At 37.5% G+C, this 14,880-nt stretch overlaps 1 protein-coding gene and 1 long non-coding RNA gene across 3 annotated transcripts; one reads left to right on the top strand and one right to left on the bottom strand.

The window, feature by feature from the left end:
* Positions 1-2,665: 2,665 nt before the first annotated feature.
* On the bottom strand, positions 2,666-11,325 carry eno1a (enolase 1a, (alpha)). Of its 2 annotated transcripts, none has more exons than XM_047807253.1 (12): positions 11,170-11,325; positions 9,555-9,649; positions 8,387-8,482; positions 7,852-7,910; positions 6,715-6,784; positions 6,442-6,575; positions 6,107-6,329; positions 4,898-5,095; positions 4,075-4,276; positions 3,834-3,942; positions 3,700-3,758; positions 2,666-3,135 (listed from the first exon to the last, which is right to left on the bottom strand). In XM_047807253.1, the coding sequence occupies exons 2-12, from the start codon at positions 9,637-9,639 to the stop codon at positions 3,072-3,074; spliced, it is 1,299 nt and encodes a 432-aa protein (XP_047663209.1). In that variant the 5' UTR covers positions 9,640-9,649; positions 11,170-11,325; the 3' UTR covers positions 2,666-3,071. The 2 variants fall into 2 exon arrangements, with proteins under 2 accessions (XP_047663209.1, XP_027026373.1); XM_027170572.2 differs by lacking the exon at positions 7,852-7,910 and adding an exon at positions 7,515-7,573 and having other exon boundaries at positions 11,170-11,324.
* LOC125140058 lies at positions 10,515-13,406 on the top strand. The gene is made up of 3 exons (XR_007139293.1): positions 10,515-10,630; positions 11,685-11,820; positions 12,062-13,406. It is a non-coding gene; the product is annotated as an uncharacterized LOC125140058 (long non-coding RNA).
* The last annotated feature ends 1,474 nt before the right edge of the window (positions 13,407-14,880 follow it).

Raw genomic sequence — 14,880 nt, 5'->3', positions numbered from 1 at the left:
AAAAAATCCCGCTATCCTCCATTATCAGGGATAATACCAAAGAGCTTTCAACACAAAAGCAAACAAACAAGTTAAGCAGTTAAAAAATATTATTTCCATGTGGAACAATCAATAACCTGTCTCATGAGTCTCATGAGCACATGAGTATTACACAGTAAAGAGGATGAAAGATTTACACAGTTTACCTAATTAAATTTAACCAAAAAATAAAAAATAAAATGCCATGTCCATAAGAACAAGCTGTTTAGAAGCGCACAAACAAAATACCTTCTGAGAGCAGCACTTAAAATCATTGGAGCTACAACTGGAATTTAATGTTGTGGTCAGATGAGATCTGAAATATCAAGCACAATTTGGCCCTGAACACAACCGCCATATTTGATAAAAATGAGGACTGTATACAAGCTGAAGCACCTGACACCACTGTAAAATAAAGCTGTGAATTATCAATGCGGTGGGACTGTATTATTTGGCCTAGATAGTTTTTTTTTACCAAGATAATTAATCTAAATGTACAACTAATACAACAAAAAATACACAACACAAAGTCAATGTTTGGCAAAGGCACAATCTAGATTTGAATCCTAAGGCACAAATCTAAGAATGTAAAGCTGATGATACACATTGTTACAGGAAGACACTTCCAGATATTCTCTCTATGGGGCTTCAAAAATATAAATTTTATTGGGATACCCAAATTTCAAAATGATTGCAGCTTATACTATTCCAGTTTAAGCTAAAACATTTCCCTTACTGAATGGATGCTGTTATGTGTTGGTCTATTGACTTGATCAGTATGATCTAAACTCTTTCATAGATTCAAATTGGATTATTTATTAAACCAAATAATGACATATTCATAATGCTTTTTTCAATACAGAATTGATCAAAGCAGCTTTTTAGTCATTAGAACTCATTTGCATAATACAAACAAGCATTATTGCTCGAGAATTTATTTACTTAAGTGTGAAATTGAATATTTGAACTCTTATTAATTACATAAAAACACTTAACCATTAAACTGCTAGTTACAAATCTTGAAGGTCCCTTCTTCTCCTCTCATCCAGTCCATCACTGTACTCTACACGTCAGTGACATGGGCTCCCAAATGTTTTATTTGCACTTCACTTTAGCATTCAATCAATTTCAATAATGTTGCTAAAACAAGCAGAGATTGTGTTCATATCTCATGCTGTGACTTTGTTTAAAGCTTGGAGTACGTCATATAAAATCAGGGCATGAATTCATCTAAAAAAGCATGCTAAGGTAAGTTTCGGAATTTTGCTAACTTCAACTGGCTCTGTTTAACTCAGTTAGCCTGCTTTCTTTGCTAATGCTAGGGTAGAATAACATCAGTTCCAGTAGCTACATAATTATCTAAACAGCATATCAAATTCTAGTAAATTTTAAATTCTGTACAGGTAGCTATATTATGTTGCCCTTTAGGGGCACAGCGATTAACAGATTTGCCTTGCACCTGCAGGGTATGTGATTATATCCTGTGATGGGCTATAACACCCTGTCCTGTGTCACCTTTGACAGGCTGTAGGTTCCCCACATATCCTTTGTAGGATAAGCCTTAAAGAAACTGGATAGAGGTTGGTCCTTCCTAAACAGTTTTGGGCAAGTGTTGGAAAATGAGCACATTTAATAACAAAGCACTAGTTGAACTAACTTGGTCAAATGGAGCACTTTTTAGAAAAAAAAACTGGATCTGTGCTGGGAATGTGGATTTAAGGGTGGTTGAATGGCTGCTAGCCCAATTCGCCCAAGGTTTCCCCAAATGTCTAAAGTTAGATGGATTTCAGTTTCCTACCTGGGTGATTATTCATGTTAAAAAATCACATTTTGGACTTTGGACTTAATATTAAAAATATAAAAATGTCATACTCAAATACATTTAAATAATCTTTACTAGGGTAGATTTTTAGCTAGATAGTTTTATTTTGCTTAGACACATTTTGTATTAAATTTTAGGCAACCCTGAAGGATTAAAAGAAAATACTAGTTTAGATAGAGCTAGGATTGAAGATGCCAGCAGGGGGAGCCCATTCTCTTCAGAAGAACAAAAATTATTTGTGTAATTTATATCGAATGTTCGTTGACCATAAGAACAAATACAATTTGATATTACAACTTATATGTACAGGGTCAGGCTGGTAGGGAGTGCTTTGACTTAAAAAGCTAAATATAAGGAGTGTACCTACAGATACACAGCCCAGGATGATGCATGCTTCAGAATACTCTAGCATTACTCTAGAATAACAGCAGAGGTCAGCACACACCTGCAATCCCTGTACAGTATTTTGAGCTAGAGTTTTAAAAAACACTGGTCCTAGTTAAACACTGTTTAAACTACTTTTGTTCATTGCATTTTACAAATCAAAATGAAAATACCAAACCCTAAAACCCTACGCATGAGTATAAAGTAGTAATAAGGATGAGACACCATGGCTTTTGTTACTTGTTCATGCGTCACCGTTTTGGGCAGAACAACCTCTCATATTACCAGACCAAGGAGATATTATTTCTTTTCCACTCTACTCATGTTACTGTTCAACAATCCACACAGCCCCACATGTTTTTAACCAGCAATGGATAATCGATGAAAAGAGTTTTATGCATCCATGTAATAAAACGTAAAAATCAACACAATGATTCAATGCCACTTCCACACAAGTTTATTTGTTGTTTTGCCACACTTTACAGGAGCGCTACAGCTTTTCAACAGCAACACAACGAGCGTATGTTACTACACACAGTGCAGAAGACTGAACAAATTAACTCTAAATTAATAGATGCCCAGACTCAGTACAACACACAAAAAGCAAGGAAACATCTCACACAATACACATACTATAATTAAAGGACCAGTGCTATTATTTGAGTGCCAAAGCATAGAAAGATGAGTGTTTCATTGGCACAGAAACATATTTATGTCTTAACCTACAGACTTGGACCTTACATTTCAATGCCTTTCCAGGATCCTTCGGCTCTAGAGAGTGATACAGTGTGGCTTAATGTGTGGGAGCATGAGTATGGTAAACAGTGGCCTGAGAAAGGCCTGCTCTTCAGATGGGCTTCCTGAAGTTCTGGCCAGCAAAGCGGGCCTTGTCTCCAAGTTCCTCTTCAATCCTGAACAGAGAAAAATTCAACACTCAATTATGGCTAATCTATAAACAAACCCTTTCACACCATCTTATGAAAATTGTCTTTGATATCTTTAACTGCCATATTAATATATATATATATAAATCCAACTTAGCATTTGATCGGACCATCTTTAGATATTTAATTTTTATTTCTGTGACTGAGAAATTTATAGAAAAATCTGTTTACTGTAAACTCTCATATAAAAGGCTTAATTGCAGCTGCTGGGGCAGTGAAATATTTATGTGAAGCTGAAGATAACAGCTCATGTGATTTTAAATGACCAAATCATCCCAAGAGATTTGATGGATACCTGGATCCTCATGGATTTTTAATGTTTTATATAGTTCAATAACTGCGCCCTAAAGCTTTGGAATAAATAGGTTTTTTGTTCTCTTCAGTAGTCTCTCAGCAACATGTCAATACTGTGTGGTGACCACATGTATGTAAAATAAAAAAACAAAAACAAAAAACAAACAAACAAAAAAACCCCTGGAGTATTTGTTAAACATGAAGCAGATGTTGTATCCTCCAGCTCTGTAATCATACCTGAGCAGCTGATTATACTTTGCCAGACGCTCAGACCTGCAGGGGGCGCCAGTCTTGATCTAAAGTAAGACAAACACATTACTCTTTCTGTTCATTAATTAAATACATGAAATATTTATTGTAGTTACACTCACCTGGCCAGTGCAGAGGCCAACCACCAGATCAGCAATAAAGGTGTCCTCTGTCTCTCCAGAGCGGTGGCTCACCATCACACCCCAGCCACTGGACTGAGCCAGCTTGCAGCTACACAATGGCAGCAAAGATATAAATACAAGTTTCAGTAATCAAACTTTCCAGTATGTGCAATATGTTACATGCTAGCTGATGAAAAGCTTAATACAGAAAGCCAATCAATTAAAGAGTGTGGTCACTCACGCCTGGAGGGACTCTGTGACAGAGCCAATCTGGTTGACCTTCAGTAGCAGGCAATTGCAGGCCTTTTCTGATACTGCCTTAGCAATTCGTTTGGGGTTGGTCACAGTCAGATCGTCACCCACAACCTGGATGCTGGTGCTGCCTGTGAACTTGGACCAGGCTTCCCAGTCATCCTGGTCAAAAGGATCCTCAATGGAGACAACTGAGTGGGCAAAAGAAGAAAATAAGAACTTTCCCACTCCCACACACAACTGCATGGTCTGAAAATAGATACAAATGAAAAAGGGGCTATTGAAATAGCAATAAAAAAATAAAAAAATTGCAGGCTTAAATTGCACAGCACACAAAAATATTTAATAAATAAGCTTGCATTAGCTTTTATATTTGGCATGGATTAAAAATGCAGTCTTCCGTTAAATATATATTGTACAGAGCCCCCGTGAGCCTCAAAACCGCAGTGAAAGGGTTGTGTGCTCAGAGGCACATACATCACAGAGCACATTATCATGGCTCAGTTGATGGCTTCAGGGTTTATCCCATTAAAAAGAACCCGTTAAATACATTGGGATCTTCTCCCACTACTATAACTGGCACATCAATTTGGTGAAGTCAAAGATATTTAACTACACTGACATTATAAACCTTAATATGTTTGCACCGTATATATTGCATAGAAAGCTTAAGGTTTATAGCATCTATAGCAAAGGATAAAACAGCTACCATGTTTGCAGTACTTATGGAAGCTCTATATGGAAATATATAAAAAAAAACCTTTAGCTAAAGGCTTAAAGTGAGGTAAAATCCCATAGCTGATGAAACTGACCAGGATAATCCTTCACAAAGCTCTTGTAGAGGTCAGCCAGCTTGTCGTGGCTGATGTAACGCTTGGGGTCATCAGGTGACTTGAAGTCCAGGTCATATTTGCCATCTTTGTAAAATTCAGAGGCTGCAACATCCATACCAATCACAACCTTGTCAGTGTAGCCAGCCTTGCTGATGGCAGTCTTCAGCAGCTCAAGAGCTGGGGGAGAAATACAGAAATAAAATAAAACACCTTATAAACGGCTGATGCAATAAACACTCATCATGGTTGCATTATTCTTCTGCTTTTGAGCTCTTTTGCAACGTTTACATGAAGAAACGGTTTATAACCAATCTTCTGAAAAGACACCCATTTCTTATACATCAACAATGAAACAATGCTGCAGATTCTCGAATTCTCAAAACTCTAATAATAAACTTCCGCTTTTGCCTTGGAGGTAGGAGAGAGCAGGGTTCAACAGCTGAGAGACATTTAGCACAGCATGGCAGGTCTCACTGTAGGTGCCTAACTGTCACTGCAGATGCCTGGTATGAAATAGGAAACCATGTGCTTCTGCTTCAGGAAGGAATTTCCAGTTACAGCACTAAAGTACTAAAATTAGGGCCTAGGTTTAAGCTAGGTCTATGCTGTGAATGTCTCACGCTTTAAAGGTAGATTCATATAATAAATTAAATGAGATTTAATTACTAAAGCCAAAAGAAAAAAAAGTTTGAAAACTGCATATGCACAATAATATGGTATTTGCAGTCTTGTCTTAAGTGGGACAATAAGGTAGACGTTTCAAACATTCTGATTTTAGCAATGGTCTTATATTCATTTGGTGGAAGCTTGTGGTCTGGCTTTGACAAGCTGAAATTAAATAATAAAATGAAATTTCAAAAATGTGCTTCAGGCTTTGGATTTTGTTACTTAACGCCTATAAAGCGAAAGCAGGAAAACCTTTTTACTTTTCCAAAAAAGTACAGCAAAAGGTAGGACATGAAGTCTACAGTAGCATGTAATGGCATGTCTGAAAAAGAAAAAAAAAACAGAAGCAAACGAAGGAGATGCATTACTCGTACGAGCATGGAATATATTTCAGAGCGATAGAACCAGCGCTGGAGATTTCATAATCATGGATTGCACACAAATAAAAAAAAAAAAACAATGTAATAGACTTATTGCAGAAGGAAACACGCAAACTCCAACCGACACCATTTCTTCTCTCACCTTCTTTGTTCTCCAGAATGTTGGGGGCAAAGCCACCTTCGTCTCCCACGTTGGTGGCGTCTTTGCCGTATTTCTCCTTGATCACGTTCTTCAGGTTGTGGTAGACCTCAGCACCGATGCGCATGGCCTCCTTGAAGTTGCTTGCTCCGACTGGGAGGATCATGAACTCTTGCATGGCCAGTTTGTTTCCAGCATGAGAACCCCCATTGATAACGTTGAAGGCCTTGCAATATATGAATAGGTTTACTATAAGTATGACAGATTTCAGCAAGCTATCCCAAAGAGAAAGGGCCAGATTACACTCTGGCATGACAACGAACACGTTCTATGCTTACAGGCACTGGGAGGATGACCTCTGGGTTTCCAGCAAGGTCGGCAATGTGGCGGTAGAGTGGGACGCCCTTCTCCGCAGCACCAGCCTTGCACACAGCCAGGGACACACCCAGGATGGCATTAGCACCAAATTTAGCTGAGAAGTAACATTAAAAAAGCAAGTTAGTGTTAAACTAGTGAACAAAAATCATATGCATACATGCACTTTTTTTTCCAGCTGCATATCTACACATACTTTAGCTGTGTTTATACATACGTTTAAGAGGTTAGCTTACATTTATTCTCTGTGCCATCCATATCAAGCATCAGCTTGTCAATCTTCTCCTGCTCAATGACGGACACGTCCTGTTCGATAACAAAAAGGGAAGTCGTAAGAGGAAACCTGGCAGCAAGCGTTAAACCATGAGGCAGGGTTATAACCATCATGCAGTCAACACAAAGCCAGTGCAGTGTTAAACAGGTTCACAGCATACAGTGTTTGTAAATAGACATACCATGCCTTCCAGTATTATTTGCACCCTTCATGAAATTCAAAATTGACAAATATAAAAAAAATAAAATTAAATTAAATAAGGATAAAATAAAAGACAAGTTTTTAAATGAAAAGAAAAAAAAAAGTATTTTTTGGCTGTCAGTCCCCAGGAACCTTTGTTGCCTTTAATCATGCACTGTTTTAATGGTTAATTACAAGGTTGCACAGAACTAACAATTTAAAGGATGGCAGATGGAGGAGTGGATCAAGTTTCTCCACCTTGTTAGTCATTTAAAAAAAAAGAAAGAAAGAAAGAAAGAAAAAAGAAACTCAGTGCAGTTGTTGTTTGCCAGGGAAGCGGTTTTAAAAAATAAATAAATAAAAGTTTGAGCTCAATGCTTCACATTACATGAAGGGTGCCTATAGCTCTGGAGAGAATGATATAAACATCATTGTCCTGATTAATAGTCATCTCATAAAACTATTGTCTATACGTCACTAAATCAAGGCTGAATTACTTTAATAAATAATCTTTACAATGTCAAAAACCTAAAATCTACATTAACACACATTGTTGCGTTAGTCAAATAAAAATATTCCTACCTGGCTAACCAGGGCAGGTGCAATTGTTTTATTGATATGCTCAACAGCTTTTGAGACACCTGCAAGGAACAAGCAGACCATCACTGACCCGAGATTAGGGGAACATGCAGAGTTGGCTTGGTTAGACATTAGATCACAGAACCCAAAATGGCTCCTAACGTTTATTAGCATCCAGGCGAGGGAGCTCTAACACACATCGAGGAGTTTCAAATGTTTCTCAGGACTTCTGTGATCATCTGTTAGTTTGAAAAACAAACCTCAAAAGACAAAATGCCTCATGCTCAGGTACACACAGCTGAAGTGACCCTTACTTCAGTTACTGCACACATTCATTTACCTGGTTACACAAAGCTGGGGCCAAGAACTCATTTACATATTTTACAGCTCTTTTCACCCCTGATAGAGGAAAAGGAAAGTGTCAAAACAGGCGAGAGAAAGGAGGAGGCAGAGAACAGAATCACAGTAAAGAAATGATGGATACATGGATGAGGCAAAACAGCCTTATTTACAAACTGTAAACTGAAGCACAGTGCCAAAAGTGATTCATTAATATGGCAAAAATTAAACAAAATAGATAGATACTTTATTTATGCCAGTGGGAAATTCAGATAGTTTCTGAAAAAAAAAATAATTGCACTGAAAATTATAAGCTTTGATTAACCATGTCCTTGATTCTCTTTTGTCTAAGCAATATATTATTACAGCACATCAGCTTTGCTAAACCAACTGGCATCAAGGTCACTTTTTTCCAACACAAAACACATCAGTTCTTGTTGATCAAGTCTAACCACCTAGGCAAATCTTAACATAAAGAGGCTTTATCAACAGTATCATGTAACTTGTCATTTTTGCAATAACCTCTGTAACCTTACCTTTGCCCAGATAGCGAGTCTTGTCATTGTCACGAAGCTCAAGGGCCTCATAGATTCCAGTAGAAGCACCGCTGGGCACTGCAGCTCTGAAGAGACCTATGGAGGAAGAAACAAATTATTCAGGGTAATAGACATCATTTCAGGTACTGTCATAACAGACAGCCCACCATCCAGCCAGTTAAGGTGACTCACTTCACCAGAATGCAACCACAGATAATAGAAATGTGTTTTAAAGAAAAGGCTTGTTTTTAAAAATCAAGCCTTTTGTATGAACAGGTGTTGATTACTGTAAAAATGTTTTAAAAAAGTTAGTTAGACTTCTCTAAACTCTTGAGGGAAAACCTGGGTTAGAGTGAGGCCACAGTACATACTACAGCAGCTCTCCAAAAATAGCTCAGAGTATAAAAGATGACTAAAGCGGCACTCAAATTGCTCGGAGAGGGGCTGTCCCATAGCTCAGTACATTCTGGAAGGCTAACTTAGCCTCTTCCTAGCTTGGAGGCCCAAACTTCAAATAATTATTCAATGAGCTTCATTAACAGTCAGGTCTTATGTTAGGAGCTAAACCACTACATTGTTAGGTGAACCATGAGCTTAAAAGACTGGAACGTTTCAACTGAATTGTGGTTCAAGGTCTAAAGTATTAGTATTGCAAAATGTACTCACTAACACACACTAACACAGATAGTACAGTAAGTAATATAACTACACACAGCTACAGGGTATTTATTACCATTTAGTCACTCAGCAGATGCCTTCATCCACAGTGACATGATTCAATTCCATTTCACATTGAAATGCAACGCAATCCATGCTGTATACCATTACAATGACTATTTTTATTCATCTACCACCTGATCTGCTCTTGCAGCCTACTGTATAGTACACGGAAGACTGATCATGGAGAAAGCAACTGAACTGCTCATTCATTCGGAAACTCCACTGCCTTTATCTGCCTTGTAAATCCTGACTTGCCATCGTTCACAGCCCCTTTGAAACGATGTGGCTGCTGCAATTGACTAGGCTGTGTCTGAGGGAATGCTCTGAATGAATAATGAGTGTATACTGGAAAAAGCCATGTGGTGCAAAGGGTTATACACTACAAAATAGTAACGTGGGTTGCTATGACCGTGTTACTGGGAACCGACACAGTGACGGAAATCGTTACCTTTCTTAGTGTAGAGATCAACCTCAACTGTGGGGTTTCCACGTGAGTCGAAAATCTCACGAGCATGAATCTTCAGGATAGACATGTTACAGGATCTATGGGGAGAAAGTACAAAAAGACCTTATATTCAAGAAAAAATGCAACGTGTAATACACACTGATTTACTTTTCACATGCAAGACAACTCTGGAAGATGATTAGTAAAAAGTACTCTGGCACAGCGCATCAAATGGGTGATTCATTCTAGTAAGTAAAAAACTAGTCACTCACAAAGACTAAATGAATAAAGGTACTTTTTATGAGTTTATTCAGATATTTGCAGATCCTAACCACTACCATTCCAGGAAGATGTCCAAGCCTTTATGTAAAATCAGAGATCTATCTCTCTCACTCACTTCCAGTAAACTGTTTAATCCCGGTCAAAACCAAGGCAAACCTACAGTCTATCTCAGGAGCAAATGGAGTCCATCAGAGGGCACATGCTCGCTCGCACCTTGGGGCAATCAACCTTCTGCTACATTTTGGGTGATGGGAAGAAACAATTAAACCTTTTAAAAAAACAAATTCACGTTGCTATGGAGAAAACAGACAGAAACTCAGAATCAAAATGAACCTGGAGCTGTAAAGCAACATCTTTATTAGATCCTCTAAAGCATGCATCACCAGCAACAGGATTACTAACGTTCCACCTTTAGTACGAGTCATACCGACTTCAGAACAAAAGCACAGACAAAATCATGCTAAAGCAGCACATACAACTGTACACTACAGGATGAAAACAGCTGAAGTAACGAAGGCCCTGCTAACATTTGTACAAATATAAACCACTTAAGTGTCAAACACATTCACGACTACTACACGAGCTTTAGACGGACCAATGGAAAATCTTCTGGCCTTAAATGTCAATGAAAACCTGCCATTGGCCACAAAACAGCAGGCTGCATCTCAGCCACAAGACAGACAGCAGCACATGATCCTGATCCCTGCACAGAGCAGCTCATCTTTTACATCATTAACTGCACAAACACAGGCAAAGACGTGACATTGAACTGGAGGCCCACAGCCAGAACTCAACAGGTGAAGGACAGAAAATCAGCACAGAAATCAATACCATGTAATTATTAATCCAACTTAAACACTGGGTCTGATTGTGACGTCATCAGAAGGCTAAAGCTCGTGCACTATTTTCTATTACATAGGGTTTGGTCATAGAACACTGAGGATTGGAAAGTTTAGGTCGTTATATGCATGCTTTTTATTCGTTGCCACAGTTCAAACTATCAACATTAACAACCGGTTTCGGTTTCAAGGGCAAAAACTGCGCCCTTGGAATCAGTAAAACAAGCAGATTCAGCCAACTTCATGACAAGAGCAGCTGAACACTCCTCATCCCTAAAATAACCCATACGATCATGCAGACCATAAGTAAGCCTATCTAAAACTCCGTTACACGAATAAAATTACAAAAAGAAAGTAATATTAATATGCTGATGAAATCGGAAAGCGCACGCGCACGCTTCCGTCCCAGACATCCTCTTATGTCACAATTCAGTCTGTGCAATTTAAAACAAGAGCGGCATTTGGAAGACAATGACATTTTTTTACATTGATCTCACCTTCCTAGCTGTGTGCAAAGGACGACGGTGAGTTCAGTCTCCGCAGTAGAAGCGCAGAAGGCGGACGGATTTAATGTTGCGCAGTGAAAACCCTGGTGAAAAAAAAACAGGAAGCCGAGCGTGCGGTCTTTTAGAGCTACGTGATTGGCCAAGTCGGCATCACGCGGCACGCTCGTGCATGGTCAAGCGCACGTTTCCCTAAATCACAACTTTCATCATTAGATTTACTCAAGGAACAAAAATGCATGAGTGCATCTCAACTTAACAGATTAATTACATCTAAACACTGAAAAAAAGCATGTTTGCATCACAATTTAACAAAGTAATTACATCTAAACACTGATATAAATAAAAGCATGTTTGCATCTCAGTTTAACAAAGTAATTACATCTAAACACTGATATAAATAAAAGCATGTTTGCATCTCAGTTTAACAGAATAATTACATCTAAAGACTTGAAAAAAAAACATGCTTCCTTGGGTAAATTATTAAATAAATAAGTTTTTCATATTAGGTGCCTGATGTAGGCGTCACCCAGCAGCCTACGTGCCGAGCATCAGCTACATCCCCAGGCTGCGTCACTCAACATTAGTCACTCCATCCGGCACCAGAACAAGGACGAATCTTCCGACCACATTTCCTTCTTAAATGTAACCACCACGTGCATTTGACATGACCAACTAAAAGGGCGGTATATAGTGATTTTAAGCAAATATATTATTTAAATTGTTAAATAAAAGGCTTCTGATTCATTCATTATCAGAATACATTCCTTATATATACATAGAATAGAAATGCGTCAGTATTGTTTATTTTCCAGTCTTGTTTTTACACCTAGAAGGCTGTCTTTTGTATAACAGACTGGTGAGAGTGATCTGTGCTTTGCTTTAGTGATGCTGTGCAAACCTAAGCGTTGCTTATGGCCGCCACTGACGCAGCGTTTGTGAGAGACAGAGTTTGACCTTGGGAGAGAAAGACTGCAACAGCGACATCTGGTGTCTAAAAGAAGAACATCACTATTGCATTGGTTTCTTTCCAACACTTTCTAGCTTGCTTATGTTCACTGTAATGTTGATTGAAGTATTTCATCTTTATATAATATAACAAACTATATATTTTTAAAATGAATATATTGTACTATATTGTACAAACCCTAACAAAAGTATCTGCAAAAATACTCTTTAAAGCAATCATTTCATCTCAGTTCACATCATTTTGTAATTAGCATGTATTTTCGTTTCGTTTATCAAATATTTTTTTAAGTTGCTAACAATAGATAATAAAACAAAAGTAATAGACCTAAAATATACATGTAACATCAGTTCAGGACTATACCACTTCCCACCAGCAGAGGGCATGCTCTCCTGAGTTCTAGCCTGAACTATGACCTTCCTCCTTTCACATATATTACACATACAAAAAAGTGCAAAATTTTCTAGAATGCTTAAATAATACTTTATTATAGAGTTCTCATTGTTTCTGGGGCAGATGGTAGGTTTATGGATGAAAACAACTCAAAGAACTCAAGCTCCTTTTCATCCATGTGATTATTCATGGTTAGCATCGGTGGCCTAGATGGTAAACCCTTGTTTAATGAACATTAGAGATGTGCATCTATTTGAAAGAAATTACAAGTCTGAAGAACTGGTCCCAGGATAATAACCTCTTCCTGAACGTCAGTAAGACAAAGGGACTAATAGTGGACTTCATCATGAAGCGAGAGAGGAGCTACAATACCACCCCCTTTATTTCAACAGTGTGGAGTCCCATCTGATAAATGGACATTTCTCTTTTGTGGTCAGGGAAGCGATTCCTCTCCCTGAAGGCCAACACAGAGAGAATGAAGAAGAGGTTCTTCCTGCACACTCTGCAGGCCCTAAAAATCTTGGATTTGGATTTGTTTGCACAAGACCAACACCCACTACATTTCTGTAACTATACCCTTATAATCCAGTATTAATAAAAATTAATGTTAGCATTTTTATTTCAACTTTCTCAGCTCAATGTTGTAATTGCACATAACCTTACACATATCTGTATCAGCCTAAAGCATTCCCCTGCATGTTATATTGTGTGTCTGTTTGTGACCAAGAAAATTAGGTTTAGTTAATTTAAATTAGTTTCAGTTCACAATGGACACTTAATCAGTTCCTGTTATTTGCTTTGCTCATATTATTATACTATTATATGTTCCAATCCTTTGTACTTACAACCTAATTCTAAGTAGATAAACAACTTTAAAGCACTTAAACCTTTGGTTTATTTTACATCTGACCAAGAACATATTAAACATGTTAAACATGTACAATTCTCATTCCTTGCTTATATTATAGATGTCCAGGGAGTTACAATGGTTCATATTAAGACTTTTAGCTAGTTCTAGTCAATAGCACATAAACAGCACACTAAATTCCTGTAAGATTATATGCTGTTCACATCAGAATCAATCAGAAATACTTTATTGATCCTCAGGGGCAAATTGGGTTCGTAGCTTCATATAGAAGTTACCAAAATAAGAGTACAGTAATAAAATTCTATATAAAAGGAAAGAAGAATAAGACTTATGTACACTAAAATAATATATACAAAAATATAAACAAAACTAAGATTTAAATAACTATACAGGTAAAGGTATATTGTTGCACAGAAAGATACGTTGTTTTACTGAGGAATTATACAGATTAATAGTGAATAAAACTGAATACAGAATAATACAGAATTATACTGAGGAAGGTGGAAGGTACAGGTCCTCAAAAGAACAACCAAGGACAACCAACTAATCTGGAGTTAAAACAATTTCTTTTGACTTGACTTGAATTTCCCTGAATACACTGACAACCTCAGTGGCTGTCACTGAAATGCTAGGGAAGAAGAAGAGAAAAAGGTTTGTAATCCTAAATGTCACAGAAATACGAAATATGAAACAAGAAACAAGAAAGCACTACATGAAGTGTCGCTGAAAACCCTTGTTGCAAGGAGAAAGCCATTACTCTTCCAAAAGAACGTCACTCCCATGAAGTTTGCTAAAGATAATGTGCACAAGCCACAGTACTATTGTGAAAAATAGTTTGTGGAGGAATGAGAACAAAATAAAACTTGATTTTTCAATGAGAAGCGTTATATTTGGAGAAAGGAAAATACTGAATACTAGCATAAGAACCTTATACCATCTGTGAAACATGGTGTCGGTAGTATCATGCTTTAGGACTGTATTGCTGCATCTGAGCCATCATTACTAGAAGAGTGTATTCAGAATTATACCAGTGATCTCTAAATGAAAACGACAAGACATCTATCTATGAACTAAATCTCAAGAAAAAATGTGTCATACACCAAGACAACAATGACAAGCACCCAAGTCTGTCTACTGAAGAATGATTAAACAGGAACAAAGATAACGTTTTAGAACGGCCATGTTGATATCTTGACTTTAATCAAAGAGAAATTGTGAAAGGACCAGAAACAAGCATTTCATATGAGGACACCCACTAAAGTCTGAATGTTGAAGCTCTTCTCTACTGAGGAATGGAATAAAATTCTACTAAGTCATTGTGCATGATTGATCTAAAGGTACTGAAAACTTTACTTACAGTAATTGCTGCACAAGGGCTTACAACAGACACTGACAGTTACAGCTACGTAATGCTGAATCATTTTTCTCAATAATTAAATGACGTACAATATTATTGGCTCATTTGCTTGATTTTGTT

The sequence above is a fragment of the Tachysurus fulvidraco genome, chromosome 23, assembly GCF_022655615.1.
Source record: "Tachysurus fulvidraco isolate hzauxx_2018 chromosome 23, HZAU_PFXX_2.0, whole genome shotgun sequence".
In the NCBI taxonomy this organism is placed as follows: domain Eukaryota; kingdom Metazoa; phylum Chordata; class Actinopteri; order Siluriformes; family Bagridae; genus Tachysurus; species Tachysurus fulvidraco.
This window is presented reverse-complemented; position numbering and strand designations above follow the sequence as displayed.